Here is a 16,720-nt window from a genome sequence, read left to right as displayed (position 1 = left end):
CATTCTGAGTTTTTATATGTGTACAATACTCACGGGATGTCACACGGGACCAAGAAGAGGATGTTGATGAAGTCTGGCGTTATGGACCCCAGAGCATAGTAAAATATGTGGGTTGATGGTATCGGAGTTGTCAATCCTACACAGAAACTAGAGACAAAAGAGAGGGCATAAAGCCGGCGCTGAATCAGTTCTTTTGGAAGGGGTAAATGGAGAAAATTAGAACACAAAATGAATGAAGTAGTGTTGGCGATAGTAAGACATGTTTTTGAAATCATTTCGCAAAGTCAGTTCAATTGCTGTTTCTCACTGACTCTTTCACCCACCCATTTCAACCAGCTTCATTGGTCATCATATATGTCCAAATTATTCTTTTATACCATTTCTTGTACAATTATTAAGTCCATGATCAACGAGACAATGAGCAAAGCAAGTTAAAGTTTTGATGCTCTTATAACTCATGGGACTTATTAAAATGATAATTATTATGTGCACTGAATATATAAAATAAAGCATCAAATGCAAATTGTGATGTAGGATGAAAGATGAAAGGCTGCACATACGGGAATCACGTAAGGCATAAGCCGAGAAAACGTGTGCGCACAATCACGACATATAACGTGTATCGCGAGAGCAATTATGGTAGGCCTTCCCCATGATTAAGCATGATGAAAATGATAATAATTGTCAAAAAGTTGCACGATTAACTCGTTAAGAATAAGATTTGCTGTAATGGGTCCTAAAGTCGGAGAAACAGAGCTTCAATATACGGGGTCAGGGACTTCATTTTTGCTTAAATTGACTAAGAATCACCTTTACATTATGCTTTTTAATCTCAATAATTCAAAGCACTGATCCCGTAGAAGGAAAAAAGAGGTAGGACATAGGACAATATGATGGCTATCTACATCTGGGCCATTGTCAATGATTGATGGGTAATTTAAAATTATCGATTGAGAATCACGGATTTTATTTTAAGAGAAACTTCTCTTCAATGCATGAAACTTTATGTAAAAAAGAAAAGCTCAACTCTTTATTCGTGGGAATGGGATAGGATTGATGCGGAGTCAATTGGGGGACCCTTATTGATGGTCTGGTATGATACTGAAAATTGGGCACTAAATGTTAAGTACATAGCAACCCTGTTAAGACGGTGGAAAAGATAAGATAGAATGAAAAATACTTCCAGTATATTTTTTTATTGCTATAGCTTGACTGTAATATAAAGGATAGGTAGTAACTAATTAACATACTTAGTACTTAATTACAAGTAACTAATCCCTAAATACTAGGAGCTGTTATAACAACTTATTTACCATCTTCAACATTTACCAACTTCAACAAACCCACCTAAAGCTACGGAAATCCAGAATCATTGCACTATCGAATCTCGTGAGGGTTGCTGTCAATCCCAGTGATGAACCTTCAATCTGCATTTTAGCCACCACCGTTTTTAACACTAGGAAATTATGGCCACATTTCCAGAATTTCCAAACTATAAATTTTACGACTTTACTGGCATTTCTGGTTCATTCAAATTGAACTGGTATTGCCAAATTATTAGTATATTTCCTTTTTTTTTTCAAATGAGAAATATCATTAATGAAAAATAACTTAATTCACTATTTGGTTACTAATGTATATCATTTTTAGTATCTAAATTTTTTTTGATCAATATAATATAATATTATTTTAAAAAAAAGACACGTGGTGTATTCTAATAATGCCACATGGTTGTTCAATGACCAGGCAATACTTGTTAACACTTATCAATGGTTGGTCAAAGTTAAATGTGTTTTTAATATTTAAATATTTAATATTATTTTTTTATTTTTTATTTTAAAAAACTTAATTGCGACATTTTTTTATTGGCCAAAGTTGCCTAATAGTTTTTTTAACGCCTATTACTAAATGGACCAAAAACAAAGAAAATTGATACTTTAAATACCAAATTGGAACAAAAAAGTTTTAGTACCAAAATAGAAAAATAAATATATTTTAAGGGCTAAATCGTGAATTAAGCCATAAAAAAGGGTTAGTACATCATTCATGGGCCCAAAGCTCAGAAGATACGACAATTGAAGACCAAAATTCGAGCCCAAAGGCATAACAACCCTACAAAAAACGTTAATTTTTAATAGGGCCACTGTCGCCATGCATGGAGGAGTGGGGAAGCAAACACCGGGAGACTGTCAAGAGGTTGCCAAACTAGCCTTGATAGCATGCTCGCCTCCGTAAGGAGCCAAGCCGACTTGAAGCCATGGAAAGTCAAAGATGTCGAATTCACCAACAACAGAGAAAACCAATTGGTGGGTTAAATAGACCTTTCGAGCTATTGGGCATAAACAAGCATCAGGGAAAGCATTGGTGCGATGACTCCATTAACCATCATGAAACAGGAACGACAAAAAGTCTAGAGAAATGTCGGCATTGCAACATACTAGGCAAGGCTTCACAATTTGGATGAAAAAGAAAATAAAACACCCTAGATGCCAAAGTGGTGGCCGAAAGCAAAATAGGCGGACCCATGGAGAAGCAAGACATGGCCTCTCCTCGGCAGACTAAGGCCGACAATGGAGGAACGATCAGGCCTTGAGTTATTATGTCGAAAAATAGTAGGCAAAGTAAAAACCTGTAGATGATAGTTAACAATGTGAGAGACCGACTGGTCGTTGAACCCAAAGGTTTGGAGGAAATAAGAAAAGAGATTTCCAGAGAGAAGGAAGCACTACGTCAAAAATGCCCAAATACGACAGTTATGGGGCAACACTTTCCTAAGTGTTGGGATAGACTGGCCAAAATACGCTTTAGCCAACTCTTTCATAAGTGTTGGGATATGCATGCCTAAAGCAATGCTTTAATAAGAGTTGGCAAAAGTATAATCCTAAGATGACACTTTTGGGGCAAGTGTAGGGATAGACTGGGATTTAGCCAACTATTTGTATAAGGGTTGGGAGATGCATGTCTAAAGCAACGCTTAAATAAGAGTTGCTTTTGTGTAGTCCTAAGACGACACTTTTGTGGCGACATTTTCCTAAGGGTTGGTATATGTATGCCTAAAGTAACGCATGAATAAGAGTTGGTTTTTGTGTAGTCCTAAGACGACACTTTTGTGACGACATTTCCTAAGTGTTGGGATAGACTATGCTTTGGCCAACTCTTTGTATAAGGGTTAGGATATGTATGCCTAAGGCAACGCTTGAATAAGAGTTGGCTTCTGTGTAGTCCTAAGAAGACACTTTTGTGGTGACACTTCCCTAAGTGTTGGGATAGACTATGTTGGGATAGACTATGCTTTGGCCAACTCTTTGTATAAGGGTTGGGATATGTATGCCTAAGGCAACGCTTGAATCAGAGTTGGCTTTTGTCTAGTCCTAAGACGACACTTTTGTGGCGACACTTTTCTAAGTGTTGGGATAGACTACACTTTGGCCAACTCTTTGTATAAGGGTTGGGATATGTATGCCTAAGACAATGCTTGAATAAGAGTTGGCTTTTGTCTAGTCCTAAGACAACAGTTTTAGGGCGACACTTTCCTAAGTGTTGGGATACACTTGTCAGCATATGCTCTGGCCAACTCTTTGTATAAAGATGTACCGTCCCAAATTTCCTTAATTCCGGCTTTTTTTGAATGTGTAGCACCAAAAATTTGGGTTTAAAATATGAATATTCTTAAAATTTTACATCATCAGTTTGTGAATAATTATATATATTCAAATTAAAAATAACTTAATAGCTTTGAGTGTGAATAACGTTTTTAATAAAAATGCCGCAAAAAATTAATTTAGTTTAGGGTTTAAGGTTTAGTGCTTAAAGATTATGGTTTAGAGATTATAGTTTATATAGTTTAAGGTTTTAGAGTTTTGTGTTTATAGGTTTAGGGTTTATGATTTTAGGGTTTTATGATTATGGATTTGGGGTTTTGTGATTATGGGTTTGCAATTAATCTTAGATTTTTTTTAATATGAACTGTATTGCGATATAAGTTTAACTTTAAGGTTTTGGTGTTAGCTTCTATAGTTATGACTACGGTTTAGGGTTTTATGGTTTGTGGTTTAGGAGTTTAAAGTTTATTATTTTAGTGTTTAGGATTTTATGGTCTTGAGGTTTAGGGTTTGTGGTTTAAGGCTTATGGTTTTAGGGTTTTGATAAAAAAACATCATAGAAAATTATTTTATTTTAAATTAAACAGCGCCGTTTTGCTCCTGGTATTCTCACCCATCATCCAAGTGTCCATCATGTATTCTTTTCGACACGTAGACAAAATTTGAAAGTAAAAACGTAAAAAAATATATTTTAAAAAGGAAAAAACTAAAAATACTATTATTTAAAATAATTTTAAAGTTTTTTTGGTGTATATATGTCTGATTGTTTTTTAATTTATATATTAAATAATTTCTTATATAATTGTAAAAGAGATAATATTAATTTTAATATATTAAAATTATCATTATAGTTTAAATTATTTAAGAGATAATAGATAAACTTTATGTATATTAAAATTAAAAAAAATTACTAACTCATGTATCTCTAGAGAAACAAAATTAATTAAGAATGTATGCATACTTTACCCGGATAAAGTATGTATTAGCAGATTCACTAATAATGCATACTTTACCCGGATAAAGTATGTATTAGCAGATTCACTAATAATGCATACTTTACCCGGGTAAAGTATGCATTATTTATTTGATTTCCATCATGTATCTCCATCAAAATAATTAAACCTTTCAAATATGGAAACAATTAAGAAGAAAATTGGATTGACAAAAATCATTTTATTTTAATAAAAATGGCGCTATTTTAAAATTTTTCCCCTAAAAATTTCCCCCAAAACTTGAAATCCCTTCTTTTTCCCAAAATCAATTCCCCTCACCCCCGAAATCCCATCGCGGTTTTCTTCCCTTTTCCTATTCTCTATTTTACTTAACCTTGCTTTTACCTTGTTTCTTAAAAGGTTGGCGTCCCACTTCCCACTAACGCGCAGGAAATCAGCTTCTTGCTTTGAATTTTAAACCCTAAGCTAATCCTCACTTCCACTTCTGCATTCCAATTGTTTCTCATCTTTTCTACGAGTCAAGTTGTCTGCTGTTCATTTCACTTAAGGTAAGTTCTTTTTCTATTTCTGGTATTTGTAGATCTGTTGTTGTTTTCTGGGTCTTAAATCAAAGTGTTTATGTGATCTGACATATCTTGAGTTGTAGACATAATTAATAATTTGGTCGAAGAACAAAACAGACAATTGTACATTCATGTTTTTGTTTGGGATTTATTAACAGTTTGAACTTTGAACACCCGACCCTATGCCTTCTGTTTTTGTTGATTAATGCTTTTATGGCTCAGTTAAGCCTGTAACCGCAACAAGGCAAACGATCTTCTTTTGCTGCTTCTCTTTTATTGTTACCATCCAAATTTCAATTATATGTTGTAGATCTTGTTGATTCTAATTGTTAGTTCGTCTGAAACATTTTTATTTTTAAGTATGCGTAAACTTTAAGTAAATATTGCTTTCATCTTTCCGTTCAATTGAGCAATGTTGCTTTGAGTATGCATTTTCAGTGAACCGTATCCCTGACTACTGCTATAATTACTGTCTATTGACTACAGCAACGAATATGTGGTCCCATCACCACTCTTACATTCAATTTTATGGTTGTTGTTGGTATTATTTTCATGAACAAATGGGTTTGTTGCCAAAATTTCTTGATATATAAAGAAACTATTTGTTGTAATATTATATATTGTATTGTGAGATGGTAAACTCTTTGTGTTTTTAGGTTCTTAAAAATGTAGGATTCCATTTTCCTTTGTTTCTGACTTTTATTCACTATGCTGTAAGCTGAGCATTGATGGCCATTTTGAATTTTTTTGCTCTTTTTCCTGCATCTCCACCCTCAAAATCAACCCCTTTGGCTTTGTTTACTCTTGGTGTTGTTATATCTTTATCTACTAGTCTTGCTAATGTTAGCTTGAAATACAACAGGTTAGATTGTTAAATTTGTTTAAATGATATCTGACCAATATCTCCTAGAGGACCCTTTGATTTGACTTTTTTTAATTTATTTTCTAGTGTGGGATTTTATCAGATGGCGAAGATTGCTGTCACGCCATCTATTGTCCTTGCAGAGTTTATATGGTACAAGAAGAAAGTCACTTTCTCCAAGGTAATAGATTTGTTTCTCCTTCTGTTAACATAGAAACCGTTTATTGTTATATAGGCTATTATCGTTGTCCATCAGGTTGATAGGAATATGTTAGTCCCAAAATTGGAAGGTAAGTACCCATCATCTAGTGGATGTTTTGATTATTTCAAACCTTGATGGTACTTGCATCTTTGCCTTCTTGGTGTGCTTCAGATTTGATGTGAGAAAGAAAGCAAAAGACTATGTATCCTATACTAGAAATAGATGTTTAAATAGTTAGTCTTAGTTTAGTTGAATGTATAGAATATTCAGATGTCATTATACCGCTCTGTGCTTTGATATCCATGGTGCCTTTTGGTTGTTTCGAACCATTTGTGGGTTACCATCAGTTCTAACTCTATTAATACTTATCATCATTTAACGAATAATGTCAGCTTACTTGCTTTATTTGTGCAGTTTGTTACAAAATTGTCATTTAGTTCTCTTTTGTGTTTATATTTTCCATGATAATGTTTTATAGTCATTTAACAATTCGTTAATCTGGCTGAGAAAACCTGCATAGAGTAACATTTTTAAAAAAAAAAATTCTGTTACAAGCTACAAAATATAGATCTTGTCATGTTTGTTCTAATTATTACTCCTTGTAGGATTAGAAAAGTAACCATTACCACCTTGAACCTTACTATGCTGCTCTATTTACTTTATAATGGTTAGCCAAGTTCTGAATGACTTGCTGTTGCATTCTTATTTGTAGGTCTTGGTTAACATTATTGAATGTTTTTTGATATCTGCAAATGGTCTGCAAATGATTTTGCCAAGGTTCGTTCATTTATCTTCATATAATTATGTCCATTTATCTTCATACCAGGCTTTCTTGCAAGCTTACAATGTCGAACTTATTATTACTTTAATGCAGGCTGCAGGACAGGATTATGAGAAGGAAAACTTAACGAAAGGAATTGAAGTTTCTTGGTGCTACCTTTATAGAAATAAGAGATCAACAGAGTTTCTTGGAATTGAAGTTGCAGTTTCAAACTGTATTAGCTTTTATGTATTACAACATCAATATCAATGTCCATCATCTTATGTACTTCTTTATTTGTTTACTTTTGTACATTGATGTTGGTGGTATATATACATTTCAGCTAAATGTTAGTGTATTTTGATTGTTGGATCGATTTTTGTATTGAATATTCAATCTTTATTTTAATTTTAATTTTTTATTTTAAATTTTAAATTTTTTTAGTTGTATTTAAAGCACAATTCCTATCATTATTCACTGTAAATATTTATAAAAATATATTAATATTGAAATAATAAAAAATAGAAAAAAATTATATTATACGTGTCTATCCCAATCTTTTTTTATGGGTTGTTTTAAATAATATCTATCCCAACCTTTTTAAGGTTGCTTTAAACAGGTCTATCCTAACTTTTTTTAAAAGTTACCTTAGACATGGTCTATCCCAACCTTTTTAAGGTTGCCTTAGACGAGTCTATTCCGACCTTTTTTAAAGGTTGCCTTAGACATGGTCTATCCTAACCTGTTTAAGGTTGCCTTAGATAGGTCTATCCCAACCTTTTTTAAAAGTTACCTTAGACATGGTCTATCCCAACCTTTTTAAGGTTGCCTTAGACGAGTCTATTCCGACCTTTTTTAAAGGTTGCCTTAGACATGGTCTATCCTAACCTGTTTAAGGTTGCCTTAGATAGGTCTATCCCAACCTTTTTTTATAGGTTGTTTTAGACAATGTCGATCCCAACCTTTTTAAGGTTGCATTAGACGGCTCTATCCCAACCGTTTTTAAAAGTTGCCTTAAACAAGAACTATATCGACCTTTTTAAGGTTGTCTTAGACAGGTTTATTACAACCTTTTTCAAAGGTTGGTCTTAACTAGGTCTATCCCAACCCTTTTTAAAGGTCGGCATTGACTAAGCCTTTTGCAACTCTTCAATAAGCATCGGCTTATGTTGACTTATACCGACGCTTTTTCAAAAGTGTCGCGAAGCCTATACCAACTGCACTATATACAACCTTTTTGGAAGCATCGGGAGAAGCGTCGCGAAGCCTATGCCAACCTTTTTTGCATCGTCTTAGGTCAAAAAAAGTGTCGTATTAGGGCATTTTTTACGTAGTGAAGAGAAAGTTCCTAAAGAGAGAATATTGATTGTATTACGTTTCATTATGATATTTCTCTGATGATGCCGATTGGGATCTCCTTTTTGGCTCCATATGCTCGTGATTGAGGTATATATTTTTATCGGTTAAATATTATTTTATTATTACATTCATTTATATTTTTAGAATTTTTAAAATGATTAAATAGAAATTTTGCTATTTAGAAGGTTAAATTATAATTTTATCATATGTAAACATATAAATTTATAAAATTTAAAGGACTAAAAATAAAATTTTTGAATCCTTATCTGCCGTTCTAAAATAGTTGGATTAAAGCTTAATTAAATTAACTTAATTAACATAAACATAATTTAATTAACTTAATTCAACATTAATCAATCTCAATGGGTTTTTTCCATCATCATCAACTATCTCTTATTTACAAAATAGTCTAATAATCATTTTGAACCTTTAATTAATTATTATTTAAGTCCTCAAATTTTTGGTCAATTGAAATTCTATAACGATTAAACTTTTACAATTTAGTCATTGGGCCTTAATTAACGATTAATTTGATAAAATTATTTGCCCAATCTTCAATATATTTTTATATTATCCTCGTAAATATCATATTTAATATTTACAGATTTAATTTAAAAAATAAAATTTCGAAACTACTTTTTTCAGTATCACTGAAAATCGGGCCGTTACATTCTTACTGACTATAGAATTAGTAAAAAAATTATGTTTAAATTTTTAATTGACACCCATCTTGATTAAGATCTCTGGACAACATCTATCCATACCGTTATTTCAAAAAAGAATTCAATGAATTATGACCAATAAATTAACACTCTTAGTATTTTTTTTATTTACTATGTTCAGGTTTTTTACCCAAATAAATTTAAAAAAAATTTAAATACCTAAATAGGTTGTCAGCTGAATTATATACGAAAATGATATGTTTTTTTGGGTCGCGGCTATCTGACAGACGCAACACCTTTTGTTTATATTAAAATATTTTTTTTGTTTTTTTAAATAAAATATTTTTTTGTCTTTTTTTATAATAAAATATTTTTTTGCAGGTCAATATATAACCCGTGTAGAGATACGGAAATGGTATGGGTAGGTGACGCCTATTTGGCAGGCGCGACTGGTTGAGCCTATCAAATAGGCGCGACTGGTGGGGCCCACATGCACGACTGGTGCTTTAATTTTTTCCCTATTTGGGTATTTAAATTTTTTTAATTTTTTTAGGTAAAAAACTCATATTTTAATAAATCAATAAAAATTGTCAAATAAATAAAAATCAAGTAAAATTACATTATATAAAAATTACATTAAAAAAATCACAAAACACTAAACTAAACACTAACAATTTATATAACTTAATCATAAATTACTAACAGAATAAGTATAAAATTATTTTAAAAAATATATATTACTAAAAAATCACAAAACCCTATACTAAACACTAACAATTTGTAACCTAATCCCATAAATTACTAATAAAATAAATAACTATAACAAAACACAAAACACTAACAATTTATAACTTAATCATAAACTACTAACAAAATAACTATAATTTTTTTTTAAAAAATTACATTACTAAAAACTCACAAAACACAACAATTTATAATATATTACTAACAAGATAATTTTACATTCTTAAAAAATCACCAAATACTAAACTAAACACAACAATTTATAACATAATCCTAAATTACTAACAAATTAACTTTAAAATAATTATAAAAGAATATTTTTAGTCGCGCCAATCTGTCAGGCATGACTGGTCACACCTATTTGACAGGCACGACCTATGTCGGGTATTTATTACCCGTATTTTGACCCGCTGACTGTATTTTTACCTGTATATAAATTTAAATATTTTTAATAAAAATAAAATAATAATATTTTATTTTAAAAAATATTTTAATATAAAAAAAGGTGTTACGCCTGCCAGATAGGCGCGACCCAAAAAAAAAAATTTTCGTATATAATCCAGCTGACAATTTATTTGGGTATTTAAATGTTTTTTTAATTTATCTGGGTAAAAAACTCACAATATTCCCTTTATGGCTTATGTTTAGGGGTTCATGACTATTCCTCTCAACAATATTGTTTTCAAGATTTGAACCTTAATTTCCCTTTAAGAAAGCAATGTGTGGACGAGAGGATTTGTCACGATTGTAGGCGAAAATATAAGTAAAAGTATACTCAAGCAAAATTTTATATGAAATTAGACATTTGTTTTTTTATACAACATCTAAAACTAACTCCTTCCCGACACATGAATAAGAGGGATAAATCAAGTTCGAGTGTGCTCGAACCGATGTTTTCTTGCACTAGTAATAATACCATTGCCAATTGAGCTAAGACTGAAACAGTATATGAAATTAGGCATTGGTAACAATACTAATACCTGTTGGGTATGGGTCCCACTATGTGGGAAACCCATATTTTCTGCCACAATGTTTTGCCTTCTTTTTTTTGATTTTGTCAAAAGCCAATTTTTTGGCCTTTTAACGTGGGAGTGGGCAGCATTCTTAATTGAGAGCAAAATTCTCAATTACATCTAGAGAGAAACAAAGAGTGAGATTGAAGCTCGTTGGAGAAAAAGAGAGAATAGAAAAAAATCAGTTTTTCAAGCTTGGTGCAGCAGTGATCAACTCCTCGATCGAAGGTCCATCCGTGGTTCGATTGAGCTGATTTTTGGACAGCAGCTAGGTGATAAGGTGTTCTTGACTTTGTACGGTCGAATTTTTCATCCGAGACTTGTAGCGTTGGAAATACCCATTTTTCAGCAGCTACGTTTTTGGTGATATTCTCCCATTTTTCTCTCTTTTGCTAAAGATTACATATTGTTAGCCTTGTCGGAGTTGAATGCTTGTTGTAGGCTTGATATTGTGATCTTGTAGTTGAACATTTGATGATAGTGGAACTCTTGATCGGACTCTAAAGTCCCGTGGTTTTTACCCTTGATTTAAAGGGGTTTTCCACGTAAAAATACCGGTGTCTCTATTTATTTTTGTTGTGGTTGCATTAGTTGATTTGTGGTTGATTAAGGTTGCTAGAGAACATATCTTGTGCTATTGTGCTTGCCATAATTTTTGACTGGAGTTAGAGGGAGAGAAAGAACACCGGTTGTGCTTTCGCTTTGTTTCGGTTGTTCGGTTTCAACCCAACAATACCAACGGAGCTAAAAGAGGAAGGAGGTGTAATTTTAGTATTTATTAGGGAATTGCATATTTTGATTAATTATTAATTGTATTAGGATAAAAATTAAACTTAATAATATATATAAATAAATGGAGTGAATGAAAAAAAATCTGTATGTTTTAAAAAAAATTACCTTAATACAGTTTAAAACAAACGGTAGCACTAGCATGTAGCTAAATAATTAATTTTTTATTTGACTTGTTTTTAATAATAATAATAAAATAAATAAAAAAACAAACAAACTCAAATGCTATTCTCGTTCCCTCGTGACTTCACTCTTTTGAAAAATTCAAACCTTAACCTCTGCAATTTCGACCAATTTTCAGTGATTAAAAACAAAATTATTATCATAATTTTCATGGAAACCAGATCCGCAAAACGAAAGAAGTATTGGTCGGAAGGCGAGAATGGAATCGATAGAATTAGTGATCTCCCAGACGTTGTTCTTCATCAAATTCTTTTTCATTTACCCATCAAATCCATAGCGCAAACCAGCGTGTTATCGAAAAGATGGAGATCGTTGTGGAGTTCATTCCCTGATCTTGATTTCACCTCTATTAATCCAATCGGTGTTGATTCGACGAATGCTCCAAATACGAAGTCGAGTATAAAAAATAAAAGATTATTATTATGTCCGCATTCTTTTTCCGTTAAACGACTGGACTTCATTAGCCAGGTACTAGCTTTCCGCGACAAGCAATCCGATCTAAGGATCCTTCGTTTCCGTGCTCCTTTGAGTTTTTCACGTCTAAATGGCTTGATCCGTCTTGCCGTAAGGCAAAATGTGCAGGAATTAGACGTTGAAGTCGCCACCGACGATTACTTTAATTTCCCACGAAGTGTTCTCACCAGTGAATCATTGCGTGTCTTCAAGTTGAGATCTCGATACCCCGGTTTCCGTTTACTACCTCCGTCGGTCATGAAAGGTGGTTTCCAATCCCTCCACACCTTATCTTTATCCCTCGTTATTTTATACGATCAGCCCACACTTTCCGATTTGTTTACGGATTCATCGTTTCCTCGGCTCAAGAAATTGAACCTCGATGCTTGTTTTGGGTTGAAACAGCTTAAGGTTAGTTGCTTGGCACTAGAGGAATTCACGCTTGAAAATTGTTTCCAATTACATGGATTGGATGTTTCGGGGGCTAAATTGAAGACATTGCAAGTTGCGAGCTGTTTCGATGCGTATTGTGATAAGAGTTGGGTGAAGATTAATGCACCAAGCTTGAGAGTCATGGTATGGGAATATAATGCCATCACCGAGAACAGCTCGTTGGAGAACTTGGTATCGGCTCATGAGGCTTCCATTGGTTTCTTTGTGCTTAATGAAGATTTCAGTGTGACGAAGCTTCGGAGTGTGTCCAATCTTTTATCAGCTCTCTCCAGACTCCACACCTTAACGCTTGAAGGGCAATGCGTTGAGGTACATTTTTTTTTACTTCGCAATTCATGCATTGCTTTACTGCCCTTTGCTGTTTGTAAAAGTCTTGCAAGGTGGAGAAAATAATATTAAGAAATTTGGAATTCAAATTAGGCTCGATTCTAAATTTAATTATAAAATACTAAAATAATAGAATAAAAAAGATTAAATGCACATTAATCATAATGATATTTGTCCATAAAAGTCCTAATGGGATCCATGAATAATGAAATTTTGTCCTTAAAATCCCTTCAATTGCCTTTTATTTTAATTTTTTTTATTTCAATACTTTGACTGTTTTTTTATTTTTCTTTATTATCATTTTAAACATTAAATCACAAAATATAGCAGGTGTTGTCAAGCAGGAATTATATTGCAAATCTAATGCATCCATTCGACCAACTAAAATCCCTAGAGCTACAAACTGGCTTCAACAAACACAATCTCCCCGGATTAGCTTATCTCTTCAAGTGCTCTCCTGCATTACACACTCTAATTCTCAAGATCCTCAATGATTATAAGATTGAACAAAGAGTATGTACCCATATATATATTTACGTTATAAACGAAGAGAATGTACCCACAGTTCTTTTTTTACATTTTATATAAGTTGTCATGTATAAATTTAATTTACTTGGTGATTGTTTTATTTGAACTTATTTTCAGAAATGGAACAAGGACTTGTGGGACATGCCTAGCTCAGAAGAACAATTCTGGGAATCTCAAAGCCAGGCATTGAAACCATTGCTTAACAACCTTAGTGTAGTGAAAATACATGGATTCTTAGAATGTGAGAATGAAGTTAGCCTAGCAAAGTTCTTGTTGAAGCATGGGAAAGCATTACAAGAGATTACACTTTTCTCCGGGCACTGCAACTATAGAGATTACCTACGACGACAAAAGATTAGGTCACAACTGATGGGGTTTTCCAGGGCATCTTCTAATGCAAAGATAGAGTTTCTCTAAACTTAATTTGCAGAATATATTTTAATGTAAATTTGCAACATCAATGGTGACAATTTTTCTGGTGACTTTCTCTAGATACCGGGTTCCTTCCGTAATTACATTTGGTATTAAGTAATTGACACAGTTTCTTAGCCTAGTAAATTTCTCAGCTTTGGCAAGCTAAAGGGTATATAAGTCTTAAACTTTACGGAAAATTTTTTTTGAAAAACACATTTAATTAAGTCTATAAACTCTTTGGATTTCCTATTCAGTCTGCTCATTTATCCATTCCACCAATTGTTCTTATCTTCATCTAACCAGTTAAGGAAATTTTCCTTCTTACTCCGTATATATAATATTGATAAATCATAAAAGTAACATGTTTTAATCTATGCTTGGCATATTTTTGGATGATTTATTATTTAATTTAGTGAATTTGATGCTCCTAATCCTTTAATTTCATGTTTTATACTTAGGAGAGCATAGAGGAACAAAAGGAGCAAAAAATGGGCTAAAATTGGACAAAAATGACTATTTTAAGGATCCACACGGCCAAGCCTTTTCCCACACGGGTTGAGCACACACCCATGTGAGCCACACGGGCTTGCCACACGCCCATGTGGCAGCCTGTGTCAAATTCAAACCCTGTTTCCCTAATATGTGGAAAAAAGCCAATTTTTAGGGTTTCTGAGCATTCTAAAGTTTATAAATACACACTAAAAGAGGACATAAAGGGACACGCAGAGCTGAAAGAAGAAAAGACTCAAAGAACGCCAACGGATTCAACTCAGAAGCAGGATCTCCTTCAAGACTGAAGATCTCCATTCAATTTCTCTCGAAGTTTTTTGGTTTCTTTATGTTTTGTTGTTTTCCTAATTTTGAGATATTTTCCTTCCAAAGTATGAACTAAATTCCCTAGATACCTAGGGAGGATGAAACCTAAGAAACGGAACTTATTATTTGGTTTTTCTGAATTACATGACAAATATTTGTTCTTGATCTCAATTATGTGTTCTTATTTAATGTTTTAATGTTTTCAAGATATTAATTCATGATTGATGTGCTTATTCAGTGGAGCAAAAGTCCCTATTTAAGAGTAGATCTGGCATAATTGAGTGGAGTTGCATGCAATCCTAGAAATAGGACGACATAAATCTACCGGATTAGAGCCAAATCTAATAGGGGAATTCATAGATCGAGTTAATGCAACAATAGGGGTTTTAATTAGAAAGAAATTTCAATTAATCAACCTAGAGACAGTTGTTTTTATTCCCGAAATAGATATTAACATAAGTTAGGGATTTCTACGGATCAAGACAAGTGAATAAATCGTTTAATTCAGATTTAGAATAATAAGTGAAGTCTAGGTGGATTCTTTCTTGGGTATTGTCTTTCTCATCGGTTTTCTTCAAATATTTTCCTACTTTATTCTCTGTTTCGTCTTAGTAATTAGGTTAGTTAAGTCTAGGTTAAAATAAATCCCTTCAATTTATTCGGCTAGATAATAAAAAGATAGTAACTACTAGTACTTCTAGTCTTCGTGGATACGACATTCCTGACTCACCATAGCTATACTACCATTCGATAGGTGCACTTGCCTTTGTCGTATTTTAGTTAGTTCATGACGTCATCAAGTTTTTGACGCCGCTGCTGGGACTAAAATATTAGGAACGGTTGATTTTTATTAATTTGGTCATTTTTATTTTTATTTTTGTTTACTAATTCTTCTTTTATTTGCTTCTGGCAAGTTCCCTTTAGTTTATGACTAGAAGAAACTTGTCGGGACCACTACTTTTTGACAGTGAAATTGAAAGAACAACTCGCAGAAACCGTAGAGATGCAAAGTAGAACCGACAAAATACAGTTGAAAAACAAGAGGACATTACTGAGGAGATGGCTAATAATCAGAATAATCAGCTACTTCCTGTTGATTGTCCAAATCCAAATCCTGCTCCTCGTATTATGTACGATTATGCCAAGCCTACTCTCACTGGGGCTGAATTGAGCATTGTTAGGCCTGCTATTGCTTCAAATAATTTTGAACTGAAACCTAATACTATTCAAATAATTCAACAGTTTGTTCAGTTCGATAGTTTGCAGGATGAAGACCCAAATACTCATTTGGCTAATTTTCTGGAATTTTGCGACACTTTCAAGATCAACGGCGTTTCTGACGATGCCATTCACCTACGGTTATTCCCCTTCTCATTGAGAAATAAGGCTAAGTAGTGGTTAAACTCCCTACCAAAAGGTTCTATCACTACTTGGGATCAAATGATCGAGAAGTTTTTGCTGAAGTACTTCTCACCGGCTAAGCAGCCAAATTGATGAATGATATCTCTTCCTTTGTACAGATGGATTTAGAGACCTTATATGATATATGAGAGAGTATAAAGATTTATTAAGAAGGTGCCCTCACCATGGGTTACCTCTATGGCTACAGGTTCAGACGTTCCACAATGGTTTGAACCCCTCAACTAGGCAAATGATTGATGCAGCCGCCGGTGGTACTATAAATAATAAAACACCCGATGAGGCTTATGAGTTTATAGAGGAGATGCCACTGAATAATTATCAGTGGCAAGTCATGAGGACAAAGCCGACAAAAGTAGCTAATGTTTTTAACATTGATACAGTCACCATGTTATCGAACTAGGTAGAACTATTGAATAAAAAGATTGATGGTTTATGTGTTTCTACGCAGGTACATCCAGTGATGTAGTGTGACACAAGTGGAGATGGAATAAACAATGCAGAATATTTACCCTATGGTCCTAGCATGGAGAATGAGCAAATAAATTATATGGTTAATAATTCTAGACCTTAAAACAACCCTTACAATAACACTTATAATGCAGGTTGGAGGAACCA

General features: G+C 33.2%; 1 protein-coding gene and 1 non-coding gene across 4 annotated transcripts; one reads left to right on the top strand and one right to left on the bottom strand.

Moving 5' to 3' along the window:
* The first annotated feature begins 11,762 nt into the window (after positions 1-11,762).
* Positions 11,763-14,006, top strand: LOC121203076 (putative F-box/FBD/LRR-repeat protein At4g03220). 3 transcript variants are annotated; one of them, XM_041084910.1, is made up of 4 exons: positions 11,763-12,160; positions 12,275-12,907; positions 13,253-13,438; positions 13,571-14,006. In XM_041084910.1, the coding sequence occupies exons 1-4, from the start codon at positions 11,843-11,845 to the stop codon at positions 13,868-13,870; spliced, it is 1,437 nt and encodes a 478-aa protein (XP_040940844.1). In that variant the 5' UTR covers positions 11,763-11,842; the 3' UTR covers positions 13,871-14,006. The 3 variants fall into 3 exon arrangements, with proteins under 3 accessions (XP_040940844.1, XP_040940842.1, XP_040940843.1); XM_041084908.1 differs by having other exon boundaries at positions 11,764-12,907; XM_041084909.1 differs by having other exon boundaries at positions 11,766-12,907; positions 13,256-13,438.
* Positions 14,007-16,170: 2,164 nt separating this feature from the next.
* LOC121213245 (small nucleolar RNA R71) lies at positions 16,171-16,276 on the bottom strand. Its single transcript, XR_005908626.1, has one exon. It is a non-coding gene; the product is annotated as a small nucleolar RNA R71 (small nucleolar RNA).
* Positions 16,277-16,720: the final 444 nt, after the last annotated feature.

This window comes from Gossypium hirsutum, chromosome A13 (genome assembly GCF_007990345.1).
Source record: "Gossypium hirsutum isolate 1008001.06 chromosome A13, Gossypium_hirsutum_v2.1, whole genome shotgun sequence".
In the NCBI taxonomy this organism is placed as follows: Eukaryota; Viridiplantae; Streptophyta; class Magnoliopsida; order Malvales; family Malvaceae; genus Gossypium; species Gossypium hirsutum.
Note: the sequence above shows the minus strand (reverse complement) of the source record. Positions and strands in the feature narration are given on the sequence as shown.

Excerpts from the sequence above, each read along its gene's own strand:
- LOC121203076 (XM_041084908.1), top strand. The coding sequence starts at position 11,843 with ATGGAAACCAGATCCGCAAAACGAAAGAAGTATTGGTCGGAAGGCGAG. Across the intron at positions 12,908-13,252 it reads TTGAAGGGCAATGCGTTGAG|CAGGTGTTGTCAAGCAGGAA; the intron begins GTACATTTTTTT and ends CACAAAATATAG. Across the intron at positions 13,439-13,570 it reads ATTATAAGATTGAACAAAGA|AAATGGAACAAGGACTTGTG; the intron begins GTATGTACCCAT and ends ACTTATTTTCAG.